This window comes from Cornus florida, unplaced genomic scaffold, assembly GCF_030987335.1.
Source record: "Cornus florida cultivar Cherokee Brave unplaced genomic scaffold, ASM3098733v1 CherokeeBrave_3.0.0_Hap2_Chr04, whole genome shotgun sequence".
Lineage (NCBI taxonomy): Eukaryota > Viridiplantae > Streptophyta > Magnoliopsida > Cornales > Cornaceae > Cornus > Cornus florida.
Genome location: NW_026775574.1, coordinates 50,976,827 through 50,999,993, shown reverse-complemented (window position 1 = coordinate 50,999,993; position 23,167 = coordinate 50,976,827). Strand labels below are relative to the sequence as shown.

The 23,167-nt window shown below is 37.4% G+C and overlaps 2 protein-coding genes across 4 annotated transcripts in view; one reads left to right on the top strand and one right to left on the bottom strand.

Annotated features, from left to right (window-relative positions):
- LOC132303235 (pantothenate kinase 2) overlaps positions 1–23,167 on the top strand; it is a 43,937-nt gene that overhangs the window by 12,024 nt on the left and 8,746 nt on the right. For all 3 annotated transcript variants that reach the window (XM_059800416.1, XM_059800417.1, XM_059800418.1), the window contains 5 exons: positions 19,057–19,169; positions 19,411–19,603; positions 21,709–21,917; positions 22,822–22,866; positions 23,070–23,118. In XM_059800416.1, the coding sequence (XP_059656399.1) occupies positions 19,057–19,169; positions 19,411–19,603; positions 21,709–21,917; positions 22,822–22,866; positions 23,070–23,118 (609 nt within the window). The remainder of the gene's footprint in view (positions 1–19,056; positions 19,170–19,410; positions 19,604–21,708; positions 21,918–22,821; positions 22,867–23,069; positions 23,119–23,167) is intronic.
- On the bottom strand, positions 11,180–11,751 carry LOC132302229 (large ribosomal subunit protein P3-like). The gene has a single exon (XM_059799092.1). The coding sequence runs from the start codon at positions 11,680–11,682 to the stop codon at positions 11,335–11,337; it is 348 nt and encodes a 115-aa protein (XP_059655075.1). The 5' UTR covers positions 11,683–11,751; the 3' UTR covers positions 11,180–11,334.

The following is a 23,167-nucleotide window of genomic DNA, read 5'->3' as shown; positions in this document are numbered from 1 at the left end:
ATGTGCAGTAGCCTGTAGTAGATCTCCTATCTGAAGGAGAACCAGCTCGGTCAGCATTTGTAAAACCTTACACCCTGAGATGACCATTTAATTTATATAGCAACCCAAAACCAGGAGCTTGCTTGAGATATCGGATAATCCGAAGAATAGCATTCCAATGTGGCATTCTAGGAGCTCCCATGAAATGACTTACCACATCAACTGCATATGAAATATCAGGTCGAGTGATAGTAAGATAAATTAATTTCCCAACAAGGTGATGAAATCTGCTCGGGTCATTAAATAGATCACCCTCATCAGACACAAGTTTTGTATTTGAATCCATAGGAGCATCAATCGAATGACCATCTAACATACCTGTTTCTTCTAATAAGTCCCAACACATATTTTCGTTGAGATAAACTTATACCTTCCTTGGATCTTGCAACTTCAATACCCAAAAAATATGTAAGTTTACCCAAGTCTTTAGTATGGAATCGATTTTGCAGAAATAAATTCAACTTAGCAATGCCTTCAGAATCATTACCTGTGATCACAATATCATCTACATACACCACAAGAAAAATGAAGCCAGCTTTACTGCGCTGGTGAAATACCAAATGATCGGTCTTACATCTGCTTAGACCAAATTCTAATGCCTCCTCAGAGAATTTTCCAAACCAAACCCGTGGAGATTGTTTCAATCCATACAGGGCCTTTTTAAGCCAACAAACAGTGTCACGATACTCCCCCTGAGCAACAAACCCAGGTGGTTGCTCCATATAAACTTCTTCAACCAAGTCACCATGTAAGAAGGCATTTTTGACATCCAATTGAAACAATGGCCAGTTACAATCGGCAGCAATGGAAATAAGTACCCGAATAGAAGAAATCTTAGCAACAGGGGAAAAAGTCTTATCATAATCAACACCATAAGTTTGAGTGTACCCTTTTGCCACTAGACGAGCCTTCAACCGCTCAATAGACCCATCGTGAAGGTATTTAATAGTGTAGACCCACTTACAACCAACCGTTTTGGAGCCCGGAGGTAAGGGAACAAGATCCCATGTCTGAGCCCGGAGGTAAGGGAACAAGATCCCATGTCCGATTACGGTGAAGGGCATCCATTTCATCTTACCATGGCTTGGCACCAATCCAAATTAGAGAGAGCATCCTGCAAAGTCTTGGGAACAAAAGTAGTAGACACTTTGGATAAAAAACCGAGATAAAGAGGATGAAACATTATAGTAGGAGACAAAGTTAGAAATGGGATGTGTAGTAACACATGACCGAGAACCTTTACGGAGAGCAATAGGCAAATCATCAGGCATAGTAGATGGAGTCGGATCTGAAGACTCTGAAGGAGATAGAGGGAGCGAAGTAGGCGGTCGAAGTTGTCGAGTATAAACTTGCAATGGGACAACCAGTGTTGTTAAAGGCACACCTAGGCGTGCCTAGGCTCGAGGCACAGGTCTAGCGCCTATTGTCATCCCAGGCTCACTAATGTTTACTAGGCGCGCGCCTCAGTTGCGCCTCATCCTATTTGTCAAGGTGCGCCTAGGCGCGCCTCGCTGTTTTTTGTTTTTTGTTTTAAATGATTGTTCTCTCTCTTAAGCCAAAAAGGGTACTTTTGGCAACTTAATAAACAAATAAGAAAGCCTAAGCATATCATAGAAGGATCTTTTGTTCAAAAGAATAAACAAATAAGAAAGTCCAAGACCGAACATAGAAAGAGCAAGACTGTGAGAGCAACGACGAAGTCCTAGTGGTAGTGATGAATGATAAAGCCATGTTAGTTCTTTCTTCTTCTTCTCTCTCTTCTCCTCTGCTTCTCTCTCCCCTCTTCTCCTCTACTCCTCTCTTTTCATCTTTGTTTACTTCTTTCTCTCTGTCTGGTTCTCTTCTCTTTGTCCTTTTTTTTTTTTGGGCTCTATTTTTTTCTCCCTTTTCTTCTTTAACACTCTCTTTTCTCATCTACTTCTTTTGTCTCTGCCTTTTTTTTTTTTGGCTCTATTTTTTTTTTTTTTTTTTTTTTTCTTTTCTTTTCTTGTAAACAGTTTTTTTTTTTTAATCGATTTAATTCGTTTTGTACTCCGTTTTGCCTTTCAAGAAAACAAATTTGTGCTATGTTTTATGGTTCTTAAATGCTTATATAGTTGATGGATTTACTTTTTTATATTTGATATTAATTTTTTAGAATATTGATATGACTTGTGAGATATGAATGCTATTATGATAGTTTAAAATTTCAATTGTGCGCCTCACTTCACTCAGGCGCGCGCCTCGCGCCTAGACCTCTAACGCCTTGGTGCACCTTGAGCCTTTAATAACACTGGGGACAACGGAGCGAGGAGGTGCGGGAGCAGGGAATAGAGAGGGAACAGTTGGCATAGGTGGCTCAGGAGAAATATCGAGAAGAGGAGTAGAATCAGAAAAATATGGGAGAGACTCAGAAAAGGAGACATCAACACTAGTGAAATAGTGTTGAAAATGAGGACTGTAGCAAGGATAATCCTTCTAAGGGCAAGAATACCCAAGAAAAACACACTTAGTGGCACGAGAGTTGAGTTTGTCAAGACCGGGTCCAAGGTTATGGACATAACACACACATCCAAAGACCTGGGGAGTAAGATTAAACGACTCGGAGTTGGAAAATAGAACAAAATGAAGAGATTTCCCTTGTAACACCGACGAGGGCATCCGATTAAAAAGATGACAGGCCGTAAGAACATCACTACTCCAAAAACGTTTAGGAACATGCATATGAAATAAAAGGCACGACACACTTCCAGGATATGACGATTTTTTACGTTCAGCTACTCCATTTTCTTTAGCATTGTCAGAACGTAAAACTTTAATGGAACACCCAAATTGAGTTTTTATTTCTTTGCGAAATATTTTAAAAATAGAGAATAATTCAGAACGATTTTTCATTAGAAACAACCAAGTCATATGAGAATGATCGCCCACAAATGTCACAAAATAACGAAATCCATTAATAGAAATATGTTTTATTGGCCCCCATATATCTGAATGAACTAACTGAAAAGAACTAGCAACACGATTAGTAGCTCTAGGTTTGAAGGATACATGACAATGCTTACTAAGCTGACATGTTTTACAAGACATGGACTCAACACGACTAAGACTGGGGACTTGACGTTGCAAAACTGATAATGATGGGTGGCCGAGACAACAGTGCCACTGGAAAGAACACAAAGATGATTGAAAAGCCGTGGGAGATGGTGCAAAATCAAAGTAATACAAGCCACCTAGTTCATGTCCCGTACCAATCTTCTTCTTCGTCATGAGATCCTAAAAAATACAACATGCGGGATAAAATGTAACGGAGCAATTAAGAGATTTAGTAATTTTACTAATAGATATCAAATTAAAAGGGAATTGAGGAACATATAATACAGAGGAGAGGAACATAGAAGAGGTGAGATGAGTGGTTCCTAAACCCAAAACTTTAGTTGATGAGCCATTAGCAAGAGTAACACTTTGAGAGGAAGGAACATAATGAAATTCAGATAAGAGATGAAAACTACCAGTCATGTGATTGGATGCGCCAGAGTCAAGAATCCTGAGACTCTGACGAGAGGACAAGCGACATGTAGGTGCACTACCTGATTGGGCAAAGGAAACCATGGAAGATGAGGGGAGGGCCATTGTTGAGACATAAGCTGAGCATACTCATCACGGGGAATCGTGACCATGGCAGGCTCAACAACCGAGTGTGAAGCAGTTGGTGTGGCAGTGAAAGCAGGCTCAACAGCCAAGTGTGAAGCAGTTGGTGTGGCAGAGAAAGAAGAATCCCTTTCATTAGAGGTCACGTGATGTGAATAGGGATAAGGTGGCGGTTTCCCATGAAGAGCCCAATAGTAGTTGATAGAGTGATTAGTAAAACCACAGTGAGTATAGAGTTTCGAGTCTTTGCCTCTGCTACGGCCACAACCACGGGTAAAATGACCGCCACAGCTACGAGAAGACTGAAAGCCACCCTGGGAGACAACTAAGGCAGAACATTCACCGCTAGGAGGAGTAATGACACCACTTGAAGCACCCCTTGAAGCGCCACAAGATAGAGTAGCACGCTGGAGTCTGGATAACATATCATGAAGAGAGGGAAGTGTCGGGCTACCCAAAATATGTGCTTGAACGGGTTCATACTCTGGTGAAAACCTTGTGAGAACACGAACAACATTAAAATTCTCACGTTATTGTTGCATACTCTTCACATCAGAGGTGATGGGTTGATACAAGTTCATTTCTTCACAAATTCCCATTGCCCATGAGAAGTATTCTTCTAGATTGTGGGTACCTTGCTGGAGGTCAAAGAATTGTCTGCACACCTCATAAATTCTAGTGATATTACCAGTACCCGAATATAACTGTTGGGGTCGGTCCCATATCTCCTTGGCAGTATCCAAATACAACAAGTTGGAGCTAATATGGGGGTTCAGTACAATTCAACATTAAAGAAATGATCTGAGCATCCCTTTGTTCCCATGAACTGAAACCAGCATCATTGTCTTTAGGTTTATCCTTAACCAAATGAGTGCCTAAGCCTTTAGCTTTCAGGAAAATTGCTACTAACTTGCCCATAAAACGTAATTCTTGCCATTGAGCGTTACTGAAGTCATGGGAGGATTGAAGGAAGCAGAGGAAGATAACAAGTCTGAATCGGTAGCCATGGAGAAGAGAACAAAATAAATTATCGAACCTGGAAAAAAATTGGCTGAATTTGTATTCAGGTCGAATTTGGGCAAACGGGTTGAATCTGGGTAAACGGGTCGAATCTGGTCAAACAGGTCGAATCAGAACCAGATCTCTGCAACTCTGGTTTTAGTAAACCAAGGTTTGGATAGCATAACCGCGTAGCCAAACACAGTTCTTCTTCTTCACAAACAGACGTCGGCAAGCACGCAACAGTGGCCGAATCAACAAGCAGCGACACCACACTGAACAGAACCTCTGCAACTTCCGGCCAAAAAAAAAAAAAATTGATGAAGCATCACCTCTCCAAATAACGACGGTAGAAGGCAGCGAGCTCGACGACAGCCAAAGCGGCAACAACACGAGCAACCAAACGGGGCTTCAGATCTGAGGACGACGAACGAGCTCTGAACAGACCGGCAACCAAACCTTCAGCAAAGAACAGGTTTGACCTCAATCGTGATTTCGATCTATACAAGAACAACACAATTTCAGTTTCCCACACCCACGATTTCGTATGGCTCTGATACCGTGTTCAAACTAACAAGAGAGAGAGAGAGAGAGAGAGAGAGAGAGAGAGAGATGATGGAGGCTGCAATTGTATTTCAACCCTAAGACAAACGAAGCTTATATAAAGGTACAAGAATGAACTAATTACATAATGACCCTACCAACTATGTGTAATTACTGCATGACCCAACATAGATATATACGTATATATATATACACACACACACACATAAACATTCCAACAATATGCACTAGGAGTATCTGGAAATTCAATAGTGAATTGGTGAATTGACTACATGTTGGGAAATTTAAGATAATTGTTGTGGGCAGAAAGTATCTGCTGTTAGAATAGACATTGAATAAAAATCAGAATCTAGGAATAAATTTTTGTATCTTTGAATTATACACGGTGAGGTAGGGTCACCGACAAGGAATTTCTTATAAATCTTAAACTTCTCTAACTTATCAAAAAAAAATCTTAAACTTCTCTAAGTAAATCATAATGGAATTATAATGTTCTAGGGAGTTTGCCATCAATTATTACTGTTCCTATATTGTCATCATTCTTGTAATTATCATTGATTCTTTCACATGCTTTATTTGAACCATGTGCAATTGAGTTCATTTAACTCCAAAAGATTCTTATAATGAAATAAGTAAAATGAGGCTCAAGTGACATAGGACGAACATTTCATTGATTATGACCCTTGTAGAAAATTTAGGAGTAGGCACCTAATATTAAGATTTGGTGTGTTAACAAAGCTAACCCTTTAGGTTGTTTGTAAAGGATCATATTGTTCCAAGTCTTTATGAAGATCCTCTATCTTCAGTTCTTATTGAAGATTTTCCTCCATTAAATCTTCAATAAGAACTGAAGATAAGAGGATCTTCACTTCTATTTCATTATTTACAACACGGTATTAGAGCCTAATTTCTCTTCTTAGGTTCGGACCCTATTTTGGGGTATTCCCTTAGCATCTAAAATGTTGCTAATGGTTTTTCGGTGCTATTTGTGACTTGCTTGGACTGTTGGTTTGTTCGACAGTAATGTTTTTCTTCTTTGCCGTGCTTGACAATTTTTATTGACTTGTTTGGGCTGCTGGTGTGTTCGGCAGCATTGTCTTCATCTTTGCCATGTCTCAAGTAGTTTTTATCAACTTGTTTGGGCTGCCGGTGTGTTCGGTAGCATTGTCCTCGCCTTTGTCGTGTCTCCGGCTGTTTTTTGTTGACTTGTTTGGGCTGTCGGTGTGTTTGGTAGCATTTTTCTTCGTCTTCTCTCTTCTCTATTCATCATTCACACTTGTTGTTACTCGTCATCTCAATGACAAGATAGGCATTCATGCTCCAACTTGAGGGGGAGTATTAAAGATTTATGGAGGAAGAGGAAAATCTTTTATTAATTAATGTTGTTTCCTATTATTGAAGATTTAGTGTTACTAGAGGAATCAGTGGAGAAAAATCCTCGTCGTTTCCTATTTTCTAATTCTTTCCATTCTCATATTTTCTTCTCCTATATAAAGGAGTCTGCACCATTGTATTATATATGAATTAAGAGAATATTATAAAAGTGATGTAGCCCTTTTGACTCTTTGTGCCATGGATGTAGGCCCTAGTGGCTAAACCACGTAATATCTATGTGTTCTAGTTGTTTTTTTTTTTTCTCTTCGTTTACGTCTTATGCTTTACAACAGTTCTTATGAAGAATTTTAGATTAGCAAACAGTAGATTAGCAATGTCTTTATTGTTGTCTGTAATGTAGGGGTAGTGGAAATGGCTGTCAAAGGGAAGAGTATGATTGGCTCAAAACCAAGAGTTGGAGGGTATATTAGACTATGGATAAAATTGGGTGGGGATCTGTCCAAGCTAAGAAGCGCAAAAACGGATACGGTACATGGATATGACATGGCACGGTGACATGTCAAATCCTAATTTTTTTATCAACTTAATAATTAAAAATAAAATTGTGTTTTGCTAGGAAAAATAAAGAATGGTAGAAAGAGAGTTAAGAAAGAGAAAACAAAAAAGAAACAAAGAGGATTAGGGTTTTGTTAGAAAAAGAATTAGGGCTTAGTTAAAAATAAAGGTAAGAATCCATAGAATAGGAAAAAACTCATGAAAACAAGACGAAAAAGAAAAAAGAGACACAAAAAGAATCTTGTTGTGAAAGGAAAAAAAGAATAGGCGATTTCAAGATTGAAAGGAATCTGTATTTTGCCTTACTTTGAATGGTTTATAATGCTTTAGTTAAATAGGAAATACAAGGGGCTAAAAAAAAGGAAACTACAAGTTGACTACAGGCTGTAACAGCAAACTATAGGCTGTAATTACAAGCTGTATACTAACAGAAGATACAGGCGGTACACTAATAGAAGGTACATGTTGTACACTAAAATATCCCCTAAAATCTGGTCATTGACTATCTATATTTACACGCCTATCATATCCTAAAATCTGGTCTTATTAAAACCGAATATCTCTTTTTCAACACTCCCCCTCAAGCTGGCTTGTAGATGTCTTCCATAACTAGCTTGCTTCTTAAAACTTCAAACTGTCTCTTGTGTAGTCCTTTGGTAAGGATGTCTGCAGCTTGTTCAGTAGTAAAGACATAAGGAATGCAAATCATACCACAGTCAAGCTTTTCCTTGATAAAGTGTTTGTCAACTTCCACATGTTTGGTTCTGTCGTGGAGGACTGGATTATGAGCAATTGAAATGGCAGCTTTGTTGTCACAGTAGACTCTCATTGGAGGAGAAACAGTAACCTTCAAATCTTCAAGGAGTCTTTTTAACCATATAGCTTCGCAAATCCTATGGGCGAGTGCTCTGAACTCGGCTTCTGCACTACTCCTCGCTACTACATTTTGTTTCTTGCTTCGCCACGTGACTAAGTTTCCTCCAACGAAGGTGCAATATCCTGAGGTAGATCGTCTATCAACTATACTACCTGCCTAATTAGCATCTGTGTATACCTCCACTTGCAAATGACCTTGTTTTTTGAATATAAGTCCTTTACCTGGTGAGCCCTTTAAGTACCTCAGAATCCTGTACACTGCTTCAAAGTGTTCCTGTCCAGGAGAGTGCATGAACTGACTCACCATACTGACTGCAAATGCTATATTTGGGCGTATGTGAGATAAGTAAATTAGTCTTCCCACCAATCTCTGATATCTTTCACGATCAACCATATTCTCGGGTTCGGCAGCTTCTAACTTCAGGTTGACTTCAATTGGAGTGTCAGCAGCTTTACACCCGAGTAGTCCTGTCTCATTAAGCAAATCAAGTACATATTTTCGTTGATTCACGAAAATTCCTTCTCTTGACCTGGCAAATTCCATTCCAAGGAAGTATTTTAATGCTCCCAGATCTTTGACTTCAAAATCTTTAGCAAGTTTCTTCTTCAGTCTGGTCAACTCTTCAATGTCATCACCTGTCAAAATTATACCATCCACATACACAATTAAAACGGCAATTTTCCCTTCCTCACCGTGTTTGTAGAACATGGTATGGTCTGCCTGACTCTGATGATACCCATGACTCTTCACAGCCTTTCCAAAGCGTTCAAACCACGCTCTTGGAGACTGTTTCAAACCGTACAGGGATTTTTTGAGTTTACAGACTTTGCTCTGACTGTGTTTTCCTTTGAACCAAGGTGGCAAGCTCATAAACACTTCTTCTTCCAAGTCTCCATTTAAAAAGGCATTTTTTATGTCCAATTGATGTAATGGCCAGTTAGAATTGACTGCCAACGACAATAAGACTTGGATAGAATTTATTTTTGCTACAGGAGCAAACGTCCCTTGGTAATCAATGCCGTACGTTTGCGTAAAACCTTTCGCCACAAGTCTTGCCTTGTATCTTTCCACACTACCATCAGCTTTACACTTAATAGTGAAAACCCATTTACACCCAACAGTTTTCTTTTCTTTGGGCAAGTCAACTATCTCCCACATTCCACTCCTTTTAAGAGCATTCATCTCCTCTCACACTGCTGATTTCCAATTCGGATCATCTAGTGCTTCCCGAATGTTTCTTGGAACAAACAAGTGAGAAATATTTGAAGTAAAGGCCCTATGTTTATGGGAAAGTTTATCATAAGACAAGTATTTGGCAATGGGATGCTGGGTACAGGTTCGGATTCCTTTTCTAACAGCTATAGGGATATCAAGGTCTACAGGAACTTGGCTAGGTGACTCTGTACGATCAGAACTAATAAGGACAACTATAGACAAGTTAGGATTTAGAGTACCTTAGAGTGTTCAGGGAGTCATTGCTCGGGACCTCTGATTGGCGTTGCTCAGGTACAAAAGTAGGCTCTCTACTCTTTTGATGAGTCTTTTTCTTGTTATAAACCAGAAGCTCAGGATTCCGTTTTTTTGGAACCGTTGGTAGGATTTCTCCCCCTGTTGGAGATACAGTAAGGCTCGGCAGATTAGGACTAGGAGGCCCCGGGTTTCCTGATTGTAGAACACCATTTCCCTGTTTAAAAAGATCAGTGTTTGGAGTAATAGAGTGTGAGACAATAGTTTTAGGTAAGGGAATATTGTAGAAATCTCCCTAAAATTTTCTTCACTCTCTTTCTCCCCCTGAAGAAAAGTTATCTGAAAATAAGGATGATTTTCTAGAAAAAAGACATCCATACTGATAAACATTTTTTTTGTTTTCGGATTGAAGCATTTGTACCCCTTTTTATTCGGGACATACCCAACAAATACACAATTTTCAACCCGAGGATCCAATTTAGACCGAAGTCTACTAGGTAAATGGACAAAGATAGCGCACCCAAATACTTTCAAAGGCAGGTTGGAATAAATCCGAGTTTCAGGAAAAAAAATTCCAAGGCTTTCAAGGGGTGTAAAATAGTTAAGAACACGACTAGGCATCCTGTTAATCAAATATGTTGCTGTTAAAACAGCTTCACCCCACAAATACTTAGGAACATTTATTGAAAACATGATGGCACGAGAAACTTCAAGTAAATGTTTATTCTTTCTTTCAGCAATTCCGTTTTGTTGGGGCGTGTCAACACAAGTGGATTGGTGAAATTTTTTCTTTTTCTGTTAAAAAACTTCCTAAAACTTCATTAAAGTATTCGGTGCCGTTATCAGTATGAAGAATGCCAATTTTTGTTTGAAATTGATTTTCAATCATCAAATAAAAATCCTTGAATAATTTTTCAACCTCAAATTTTTCATTCATTAAATACACCCAACACAAACATGTATGATCATCAATAAAAGTCACAAACCATTTTTTTCCAGAAAGAGTTGTGATCCTAGAAGGCCCCAAACATCGCTATGGATTAAATAAAATGGTTTTGATGTTTGGTAAGGTTTGGGAGAATACGTAGTACGATGACTCTTTGATAAAAAACAATTCTCACAATAAAAAGATGAACAATCCAATCCTTTAAACAAAGAAGGAAATAATTTTTTAAGAAAAGAGAAACTAGGATGCCCTAGTCTAAGTTCTCTAACAAGGATAGAACGAAAACTACTCAAACCTTGAGCCTTTTTATTACTTGAAATATCATCTTCAAAATGGTAGAGACCATCTATCATCTTAGCACTGCCAATCGTCTTCCCCAAGCTCTGGTCCTGAAATTCACAATAGGATTCAAAAAAGATAACACGACAATTAGAGTCTTTAGACAATTTACTAACTGATAAAAGGTTACAAGCAAGCTTAGGGACATGAAGGACAGACTTAAGATCAATAATTTTTGAAAGTTTTACCAAACCTTTGCCTGCAATAGGAGAATAAGAACCATCGCCTATTCTGATTTTTTCAGAGCCAGAACTGGGTGAATAAGTTTGAAATAAATGAGAAAAACTTGTCATATGGTCAGAAGCCCCTGAATCAATGATCCATGGGGTAACACTGGAATTTGAACGATAAGATAAGGCATTCGGGTTGTTTCTTGTTTGAGCAAGAGAAGCATTAGGAGTACCAGATGAGGAATTGAATTTCAGCAATTTTTTTTTTTTTTTTAATTTTTATTTTTATTTTTATTTTTTTGAGTAAACAAGAAATCTCCATAAATTCACTAGTTCTCATTTCAAACTATCAAAAATTCTAGAGCTAAAACAGACTTGAATAAAAGTGAGGGTACATCGTATAGAAAGATGTACTAATCAAAGAGTGAGAATCCTATATCATCATCACTCTCCTCTTTTTCTTCCTTTTTCTCAGGAGCTGGAGGTGCTTCAGTAGCTGGGGCACCACCACCTCCAGGAGCTGCTGTTGTAGCTCCACCACCTCCAATGCTTCCACCAACAATCACCTGGAAAACAGCGGATGAGGGAGTGATGAGAGAGAAAGAGGACTGCACACAGGAGGAGTCGCAGGACAGGGCTTCTTGGACGAGCTTCCTCTGCAACTCGTAAGTAGAGCCAGCTGAGGCTTCGAGGTCGCCGAAGAGTTGCTTCGCACTCCAATCTTTGCCGGAGCTCCGGCACACGAACGTGAACACTCCCATTATGTCGACTACTTGAAACCCTAAATCTTAATTCGAGACTTTTAGAGACAACTGCGGCTTTTTCAGCAATTTTAGAAGATGATCCATCTGTTCTTTGCTGAAGGGAAGTGCCTCGGCTTCATGAGCTGATGGGGCTCGGTTGAATCTGCCTTCCTGGTTGAATCTGCCTTCCTGCTTACTCTCCAATTCGCTGGTTTACGATGAATTTTCCAGCAGGTTTCACGGGTATGGTGAGGCTTGTTGCAGTGATCACACCAAAGACGGGGCTTTTCATTATGTTTCCTGCCAATATTCGCTTCAGATGCGACCAAGGCAGAGGTCTCAATGGCACCATTTGATAACTTTTTTCCAAGCATGACTAGCCTGCGACTTTCCTCTCTTCGAACCTCGGAGAAGATTTCATCGATTAAAGGCAAGGGTTGTCGTCCAATTATTCTGCCTCACTTCATTAAACTCGACATTGAGTCCCATGAGAAACTTGAAGATACGGTTGTCTTCCACCTTCTTTTTGTAATGGTTGCAATCTTCAGGCGATTTCCACTCATAATTGCTGAACAAATCAAGGTCCTGCCACAAACGTTTCAGAGAGTTGAAATATTTTGTAACACTATTATCTCATTGACAGATCTCTCCGAGTTTCAACGTTAGTTCATAGACTTGAGACTGATTTCCCAGGTCTGAATACATCTGGTTGACATTGTCCCAGAGTTCTTTTGCTGTGTGGTAACACATATAATTAGAACTGATGTCCTCCTCCATTGAATTCCACCAACCAGGTCATCACCATCGAATTCTCTGCATCCCAGGTCGAGTAGGATGGATCTTCAGGTTTTGGTTCCTTCTTTTCTCCTGTTAGGTAGCCCATTTTGCCTTTGCCTCTGCCTCGGATATACATCCACACGGACTGGGACCAGCGAAAGAAGTTTTCACCATTTAGCCGAATTGTGGTAATCTGGACCGAGTGTGTCTGAGAGTTTTGGACTTGGGACTCAAAGGTCTTGGTCTTGGACTCAGGTATGTCATCAGACATGGTGATCAGGGTTGTTTGGAAGAGAGAAAAAAAAAAAGAGACGGCTAAGGTTTTTTTTTTTTTCTAGAAGAATCGGTAAGATGCTCTGATACCAAATAGGCGATTTCAAGATTGAAAGGAATCTGTATTTTGCCTTACTTTGAATGGTTTACAATGCTTTAGTTAAATAGGAAATACAAGGGGCTTAAAAAAAGGAAACTACAAGTTGACTACAGGCTGTAACAGCAAACTATAGGCTGTAATTACAAGCTGTATACTAACAGAAGCTACAGGCTGTACACTAATAGAAGCTACAAGTTGTACACTAAAATATCCCCTAAAATCTGGTCATTGACTATCTATATTTACACGCCTATCATATCCTAAAATCTGGTTTTATTAAAACTGAATATCTCTTTTTCAACAAAAAGAATATAGGGTTTGTGAAGAAGTAGAAAGAAAAGAGGACAAAGAAGAAGAGAGAAAAGACGAGAGAGAGAGAGAGAGAGAGAGGAGAGAGACCATCCACATGCAAAGCTTGGTTGGTGGGAGAACAAGAGAGAGTTAAAGATGATCGTGGAAGAGTTTGAACCTTTTGAACAAAAATATAAGCACAAATCTTAGATTGTTTTTGTTGAAAGAGAGAGTGAGAAAGAGAATATATGAAAATGCATATGTTATTGAGTGAGTAATACAATAATACAATGGTGTTTATATAGGAGAAGTTACGGGAGTAGGTGAGTGGGGAACAAGTAAACCCTACACATGGTAATTCCATATGTGGTAATGATGGGTAGGCGACAACTCATACAATACTAACTGTACACGTGTGACAACTCATACAATATTGTACAACACTCCCCCTCAAACTGGAGTGTAAATGTCAATAACTCCCGGCTTGCTACATATGGAATCAATAGAGTTATTGGGAAGCGCCTTAGTGAAGATGTTTGCCAACTGTCTACCAGAAGGAACAAAAGGTGTAACAATCTCATTTGAGTCAACTTTAGATCGAATGAATTGACAATCTACTTCAATGTGTTTAGTCTTCTTATGGTAAACTGGATTGCTAGCAATATGAATAGCTGCCTGATTGTCACAATGGAGAGGAATTGGGTATTGGATTGAAATCCCAAGTTCCTGTAAAAGAGTTTTCAACCAAGTAAGGTCACAGGCAATGTGTGCCATGGTACGATACTCTGCTTCAGCACTGGAACAGGCCACAACTGACTGTTTCTTACTCCTCCAAGTTTCTAGATTTCCTCCTATGAAGGTGCAATAACCCGTGGTGGACCGTCGATCAAAAGGAGAACCGGCCCAATCTGCATCTGTGTATCCCTCAATCTGAAGATGTCCAGAAGATTGATAAAGCAAACCACGTCTGGGAGCACCCTTGAGATACTTCAAGATGCGTACAATTGCTTTCATGTGAGGTACCCGAGGACTGGTCATGAACTGGCCAAAAATGATCAAGGGTATTCGATCGATCTTATTCAAATTTTAATTAATAGTAACTAACTTCTAAATTCTAGCAATTATGTTTTAAACATATCAAATATAAATTATTTAAGTATAGAGAACAAAATAATAATAATAATAATAATAATAATAATAAAATCAAGCTATCACAAAAAAACACACACTTTTTACGTGGAAGTCCAATGGATAAAAACCACTATTCATAGTCCATGCAGATCAAATCCACTATAGAGAGAAAAGTAATATAACACTAGAATTGGAGAATATTATTATAGGAACCCTTACTTAAATTACTTTTTGACAAAATGTTGCTATGAAACTTGTTTCCATGTTTGTATTTGACTTTCTGTGTAATTTCTTTATTATAAAATACTTGTAAAGCAAGAATATGTGTAGAGCAAGAATTTTATATTCTCTAGCTACAAGTCTTTCTCATTTCACCTATGAATAGAGGTGATCATTGTATATGTTGGAAATTGTGTTTCAAATTCCTATTCTAATTAAGATTCTATTTTAAAATTGTATTCTATTAGGTAATTTTTTATTTGGCAAGTTTTGGCCTCTAAGGAATTGTAATCCTTGTCCAACAAGGAGTTATGTTGGTAACTCTATAAATAGGTACATATGTTGTGGTTTAAGACTTATGAGAATGAGAGAGATGTAATCTTATGAGAGAGTTGATGGGTAGAGGTAGTTTATGAGTTAATAGAGTATGAAAAACATCGGTGACACTGTTAGAGAGGAGATAGGCTCGTGGAGTGGTACATGGTGAAAAGACATGTACGTGGTGTTAGTACTCTGTTGTTGTAATATCTCTACGAATCATAGTGGAATCTTTTCTCATCCATAGAAGTAGGCCAGTTTTGGCTGAACCATGTATATCTTGTGTTTCTGTGTGATTGCTTTGTTGCCTTTCATTGAATCTTTCTTATTCGCGCGCTTTCGCTGCCCAACAAATTGGTATCAGAGCCAAAGGTGAATGAGATCCAGAAAACACAAGAAGTCTCAACATGTGATGCAACAGGCTTCAATTGTAGGTGGAGTCAATCGGCTTGGTTACATAGCATGGAGCTCGAGTGGTCAAGGTGGAGCCTTGGAGGTTTGACTGACCGAGCAACATATAATGTGGACAGTCGGAGTTTTGTACGAGTATCGACAGGATTGAAGCTGCAAAAGAATTATCATGATCAATGCCATGGAAAGCGATGATTGGCTGGATGGAATTTGAGCCAAGGTAGAGATTGTTGAAAATTGTCTCAAATTCCTATTCTAATTAAGATTCTATTTTGGAGTTGTATTCTATTAGGTAATTTTTTATTTTCCAAGTCTTGGCCTTTAAGGAATTGTAATCCTTGTCCAACAAGAAATTATGTTTGTAACTCTATAAATAGGTACATATGTTGTGGATTGAGACTTATGAGAATGAGAGAGATGCAATCTCATGAGAGAGTTGATGGGTAGAAGTAATTTATGAGTTAATAGAGTAGGAAAAACACCGATGACACTGTTAGCGAGGAGATAGGCTTGTAGAGTGGTACATGGTGAAAAGACATGTACGTGGTGTTGGCACTTTATTGTTGTAATATCTCTACGAATCACAGTGGAATCTTTTCTCATCCATGGAAGTAGGTCGGTTTTGGCTGAACCATGTATATCTTGTGTTTTTGTGTGATTGCTTTGTTACCTTTCATTGAATCTTTCTTATTCGCGCTCTTCTATTGCCCCAACAGTATACAAAAATCAAGAGAGTACAATAAAGATATGTAGCCCTTTGGGCTTTGTGCACCGTGAATGTAAGCCCTAATGGCTGAACCACGTATATTTTTGTGGTGTTCATTTTCTATCTCTCTTCAATTTTGACATGGTATCAAAGCAGGTTTATCATAATATACTCGTCTCGAATTTTCAGATCAACTTGTTTTGGATCTATGGATCCGGATCAACTCATCTTGGATCTTCAGATTAACTCCTCTTAGATATACTCATCTCAGACTCTTGACAACTTAATTTTTAGTTTCAAATTGGACACTTGGGTTAAAATCTCCGTGTATCTCAGTGAATGTTATTATAGGAGCCCTTACTTAAATTACTCTTTGACATAATATTGCTATGAGATTTGTTGCCATATCTGTATTTGACTTTCTGTGTAAACCCTTTATTATAAAATACTTGTAAAGCAAGAACACGTGTGGATCAAGTATTTTCTATTCTATAGCTACAAGTCTTTCTCGTTTAACCTATAAATAGAGGTGATCATTGTATACAAAAATCAAGAGTCTTTCTTGTTTCACCTATAAATAGTGGTGATCACATATATCTTTTCACCTCAATAAATAGAGGTGAATATTATTATAGGAACCCTTACTTAAATTACTCTTTGACATGATATTGCTATGAGATTTGTTGCCATATCTGTATTTGACTTTTTGTGTAATTCCCTTTATTATAAAATACTTGTAAAGCAAGAATACGTGTAGAGCAAGTATTTTCTATTCTCTAGCTACAAGTCTTTCTCATTTCACCTATAAATAGAGGTGATCATTGTATACAAAAATCAAGAGTCTTTCTTGCTTCACCTATAAATAGAGGTGACCACGTATATCCTTGTGTTGTTCATGTTCAGTCTCTCTCTTCAATTTTGACAACTAGGTTATCATATTCTAACCCCAAGAATTCCCAAGTTACCTTTGACCCAAACTCACAGCCGATAGGTCAATCATAATGGAAGTCTTGTTTTCCTTAATGAGTGAGGAAATATTCTTTTATAGTCTCAGTTTGAAACTGTTTGGAAACAGGTGTGAGTGGAGTGTTTAAACATTCAGCTTATGTGGCTTGTTTCTTTTCTAGCGATCTATTGTTCCAAGTTAGCAGATGTCTTGTTGGTCGATTCTGAGGGCATTTTCGTGCTCCAGCTCTGATCCAGCTCACCATGGGAGAGCGTCTGTTTGGCAGAGATATCAGACACCTCAAGGCTTGTACATGTACTATGGTCTTATCCATTAAGCTCAGCCACACCATTGGCTAAGGATAGCTTGTTCAAACAAGCAATTATCCTTTGTTTCACTTTAATTTGAATTAAACATTTTGGTTCCTTATAGTGAAAACACCAAATGACCGTTTATTACTACAATGCCCTTTTTTATTTTAAATTAAAGTGAGAGTTGAGTCATTGTTCCTTAGGGACCAAGACATAAGTTTGTCTTTTAACCTTGGTCCGGCTATTATCTCCTATAGTTGAGCATAGAATCATCTTGCAAGATAACTAATACTTTACATTGATTCTAACACTCACCAACCCTAAATGCCTAATGGTCTTGAACTTGATCTTCAGTATATGTAGTTCCTTCGCTATGTTGTGCTAGGTTTGGCCAAAAGGTTGAGTCTATGTGCTTGATTTGAATATAACTTGATGCACCATCCATGGATCAACTTAATTACTTGAGATTGAATATAAATCCTGAAATTAAGTGCACTCAAGTAGGCTGTTAAATACTCACATTAATAGGTTGTTATCATCAAAATCACCAAGTTTCACTTGGCTTGAAACCTTCTGGCCAACATCTCCCAATAAGTTTATTTCCTTATGATAGAGAGAGGAGAAGTTGGAGGTGGGGGGAGTTGTTCACGAAGATCATGGATCCTTTTGGCATGACTTGTAATCCACTAGATTGTGTATCGAGTGTTGGACAATTTGGGACGTGGCTTAGGATGATCTCACCACTTTTGATCACGTCTTGGATGTTGTCTTGCAGATTCAGCCAAATGTCTAGTTGGCCCATAATGATATGCATAGTTTTTGGTTGGATCATGCTTCTTTAATTCAAAGGTTTTGAATGTACCAAGTTAGAATTGGTGTTTTACTTGTAGGGAGTTAGCAAGAGAAAGTGAGCATCATGGATATAAATACTTGATGTATTGTCTTGGGAGTGTAGTCACAATGATTCTCTTAACTACTAAGGTGTCAAACTTCTAGAATTGCAACGAGTTGTTTTTTTAGACGTTTGATCTATGTCGCTTAGCCTCATGTACGTATATTGAGCGTGCTTATGTTTGTAAGTATTAGTCATCCTTAAATCCCAAATCCCGGAAAACAAAAAATGTGGCTAGAAAAGTGTCCAAAAGTTGGTGTGGGTAAGTAGAGACGTCTTGCATATTTAAGTATTAAATTTGAGATTTTCTTTTCTTTTTCCGTAACCAAATGTAGAAAATTGGAGTGTCTAATATCTGTCCATATCTTATACTTACGCCTTTGTTGTGTCATGTTGATACAATATATTGGAAGTAATGTAAAAATACATGTAATACAAAATCTGATTGATTAATTGAATTTGAGTGGTTTGACTTTTGATGTTGGGGAGAAAAATTTATTTGTTTTCCTTTTGAAGTGGTTACCGAAGTTTTGGATGATTAAAAGTTCCAATGCAGTAAGATTTATATGCTGCAAGAATATGCAACCTTTCTACTTCTAAAAACGTGGTGGGACTCTAGCATTGGAACTTTTGATGCACTCAGCTCGTAGTATAGAAATTAAATTTTCATTTCTCGTTATCGGAAAAGCATGCTTTTTGTCATTCAGTTATATACTTACGATTTTGCCATCAGTTTTGTAAAGGATCCCAATAAAGAAATGACAAAATCTTTCACGCTAATTGAAGATGACTGATAATCCATTACTTACCACAACATTCTTTAAGGCCTTGATTGTGATTCTATCTCGAGATCATTTGTTTGCTGTTGTAAAGTTGTTCATAAACTTGCTTTTCCTTGCATGATCTGAGCGTCCCATATCAGATCACCAATAAAAGCTGCCATAATCATATTGCATATTGTTTGATGGGTGTTATTTTTAACATCTATGCATCTGATTTTGCATTTCCCTTTTGCAGATATCTTACTTAAATGCACTTCGATTTGGGCTTAAGCGGATATTTTTTGGTGGATTTTTCATTAGGGGTCATGCTTATACCATGGACACAATTTCATTTGCTGTTCAGTTCTGGTAACTCTTAAAAGTTATATTGCTCTATGAAGGCTTAGAAGTTCTACTGATTTTCTCTTTTGAATTATCAATTTTTGTTATGAAAATTTAAATTAGTTCAATAATTTGTTAATAAAATACTTCAATATATATATATATATATACACATATATTTCTCCTTGCTGTCTGGGTGACTTCTGTTTATTTTAATTTTTATTCAGCATCTTTCTGTCTCCCCTCTTTTCATTTTTTCTTTGGTTAGGTCAAAAGGAGACGCACAAGCAATGTTTTTGCGACATGAAGGATTTTTGGGAGCTTTAGGTGCATTTATGAGCTACGAAAAACATGGTTTGGATGACTTGATGGTTCATCAGTTGGTGGAGAGGTTCCCTATGGGTGCACCATACATTGGAGGACGGATTCAGGGTCCACCATTGGGGGATTTGAATGAGAAGGCAGGTATCTTTCTAGATATAGAGCTGCCAATTTGCTTAGAATTACTAGGTGGGCCTTCTAGCCGGCTAGTTTTATCACAATTGGGTTGCGTTTTTGGGTAAGCCTAAAGTTTTTTATTTTTTTGGGAGTACAGTAACTCTTAGTCTGAAGTTTTTGGGCTGCATTGTGTTTAAATATCACCTAACCAACCTGAATCCAGTCTGATAGTGGTTGCATAACCTTTATTTAATATATGGCAAGCTACTTTCGAGTTGACCTTAAATGAATAATTTTATTACTTCTGTTTGAGGTTTCCAGACCATAAATGAGTCTGACAGGTGAAAATCTAACATGATTGAATCAATCATTGCCAACATCTGATTTTGGCTGCATGCTTGAATCAGTGGTAATGTCAAACACAAGTATTGTTGTCTAATGATGCACAAGAAATCTTCTGAGTCCCTTGCAATCCGTTGGAGTTGTAGTATATCGAAAAAAAAGAAAGGAGGATAAAACATTAATTAATCAGAAAATGTGACACATAAAAATAATATTTCCAATATAAGCCCTGAGCTCTCTTTCTTTGCAAAAAAAATGAGCATAAGCAAGTTCTTTTTAACTTATTGCAATATATGTTAGTTTATACTTTATACCTTGTTCGTGTTGTCTTTAAATTTTTTTTAATTCTATTTTGTGATCTATTGTAGGAGTTAGATGCTTTAGACCTTTTATGCCTTGTTGAACCAGGTGCGCAAAATCTAAATTTGCAAGTAAAAAAATCCAAATATAATATATTAGAGTCAGAATTATAAAAACTTCCAAATATAAACATATTAGATTCAGAATTATGAAATTCCATTGCGTGTATGGTTATGTAGTAGGGAACTCAAAGTTTCACTTTATTCCTTGACCCTGCAAGTTTATTACAATACACTTCTTAATTGAGGAAAGCATCGAAAATCATGAAAAGGTTCTTTCAGAATAAAATTAAAATATCACCTGTTCCTATATTTGAAAATCTTTGAGTTTCTGTCAAAGTATGTATATGTTTTGGAGTGGACAATATATTCTAGATTTCTGTAGGCTCGTCCACCCATTGACATGCTCGGGCTTACTCTCTCCCTCCTTCTCCCCAACCCAAAGGAAAAAAGTAAATAAATAAATGAAAGATAAAAAAGAAAGAAAAAAAATTGAGAAAATTGTTCTACTATGTTTTATTCCAGTATGCTTCTTGGAATAAATCCGATCAATATAATATGATATTTTCAGGAATAAAAATAACTTTATCTTGATGATTCCCTAGAACATATTCTTATTTTACTATGCTAACTTTCTCAAATTTCAGTTCTTAAAAAATACTTTATGCAATCATACAGGAATATATTCAATCAGTTTATTTCTGAAGTCTAGCTGGGGCATCCAATAAAGGTGAAGTGATTGGAATATAGTGATAAATGACCAAAAAGACCCTACTGGTTGAACTATGCAATCAGAGAGAAAAAGCAGTTGTGAGGAAACAGAAAAGTGGTTGTGCAATCAATTTCTCATTCCTGGGTGTGACTAAACTAATTTATTGCCTCAGCTCTTTTTATGGAAACTGTCAAATTAATTCACCATCTTTATATTTAGCTAGTGCTGGTGAACTTACTAAATATAATGAGCATATCGTAGTGTTGTCCTAGGGTGTGAAAATGTGATCTCTGATTTAAGTGGAGCTGCTTTTTGGTGCTTTATATTGGTGATGATGCCCTTTATATGTGAGAAATTATGTGCGACTATCTGCTCAATTTTCAGTTCAGGATGCATGTCGAATTAGGAGAAACATTCATTTTCTCATAAACACGAGGTATCGTGTTAAATCTTATCTCAAATGAATGATAACAATACAGAAGGTGGTATATAATTGAGAGAGTTACTTAGCGAATCAGTTATCAACAAAAATTTGTTATGCTTGAGAGTTCAGTACCTGCATAGAAAAACCTAGGGGGTGGCTGTAATAACCTTGTTCATAACTCTACGAGTTTTTGTTCTGCTGCTCTACTTTTCCCTAGCGAAGTTTTTGTCTTTGCAAGCATGTTTTTGTTTGCACAATTCTAAAACACAATTCATGTGCATTTTATTGCAGATATCATGGATGGAAAAGTTTGTGCAGAAGGGAACTGAGATTACTGCTCCTGTTCCAATGGCTCCACCAGGAACCACTGGCCTTGGTGGCTTTGAAGTTCCATCATCCAAAGGGGATACTCTGCGTTCTGATGCAAGTAATCTTAATATTGGTGTTCTCCATCTTGTACCTTCTTTGGAGGTGTTTCCGTTGTTGGAAGACCCAAAAACGTAAGCAAAATTTTACAATCTCCCAAAATTGTATGCAAAATTTTATTATTGCATTCTTACTGTCTTTCCTATGTTGAATTCTGATGAAAATATACTTCAAATACTTCATAATCATTTGACTTCATTTTGGTTTATTATCCCTTGAAAAGATTTAGAACATTTTATATTTTTGGGTCTTTATTTCTGATTATGATCTCCATGTGTCATTTCTTTACATAGGATTCATATCCTCATTGCTTACCGTTTACCTCTGTGGTTAAGCATTTTATACTACAGAATCTTATACGCTCCCCTTTTTTATTCCTTTACATGATACAAATCCCTTTTACTTCAAATTTACACTCAGAATTACTCCTTTATACAATGTTATTAAGAAGATTATACTTGTAGACTGGAATAAGGGAATCCATGGATACACAAGACAGACAAGGAAGGAAAATCATGGATAGTATTAGTTTCTTTTTCTTTTTTTTTTTTTTTTTACAATGGATGGTGTTAGTTGTATTGGTGGTTATGATTCAATTAGCTGGTTGCTTGAGTTTTTTTTCTTATCATCCCTTAAGAGGGTAGGTGCAGGGTCAAACTCCTGGTCGGCATGTGGGTTTGTTTCTTATATGTCAGAAGAAGGAATAAGAAAAATAACTCATTGGTGGTTATGATAATAGATGTCTTCCCTTGCTTGCAGCTACCAACCAATTTGAGGATTGTGATTTGTGCATAGAAAGTGTCTTCTTTGGTTTTGTTTTCCCCCACTTGAAAACTCATAAGTATTAATAATTGTAAAAGGCACGAATTTACTTAGATTTGTTAACAATCCTTTGATACATAATATTTTTTTAGAAAGTCTAACCATTTTGTTTTCACCTAATACTTATTTTAACTGTTTTGACTTTGATTTCCACAGGTACGAGCCTAACACAATTGATCTCTCGGATCACAGTGAGTTAGAGTGAGTAACATACTGTTAAACTTGTATGGGAAAACCTTTTTTTTTTTTTTTTTTTTCCTTTAATAACTTGCTTGTTTGGGATAAGAGGTCAACTTATCATTGCAGAATAAGTAATAATAATATTAAGACATAAGAACCAATCACAATTACTGTGGATAGATGTATGGAAAAAATTCTCATATTCCCTGTGTATTTTGATGTAGGTATTGGTTCACCGTGCTGTCAGAGCATTTGCCAGACCTTGTTGATAAGGTAAACATTCATATCTTCTTTAAACACCTGAGATGCTCTCTCTCTCTCT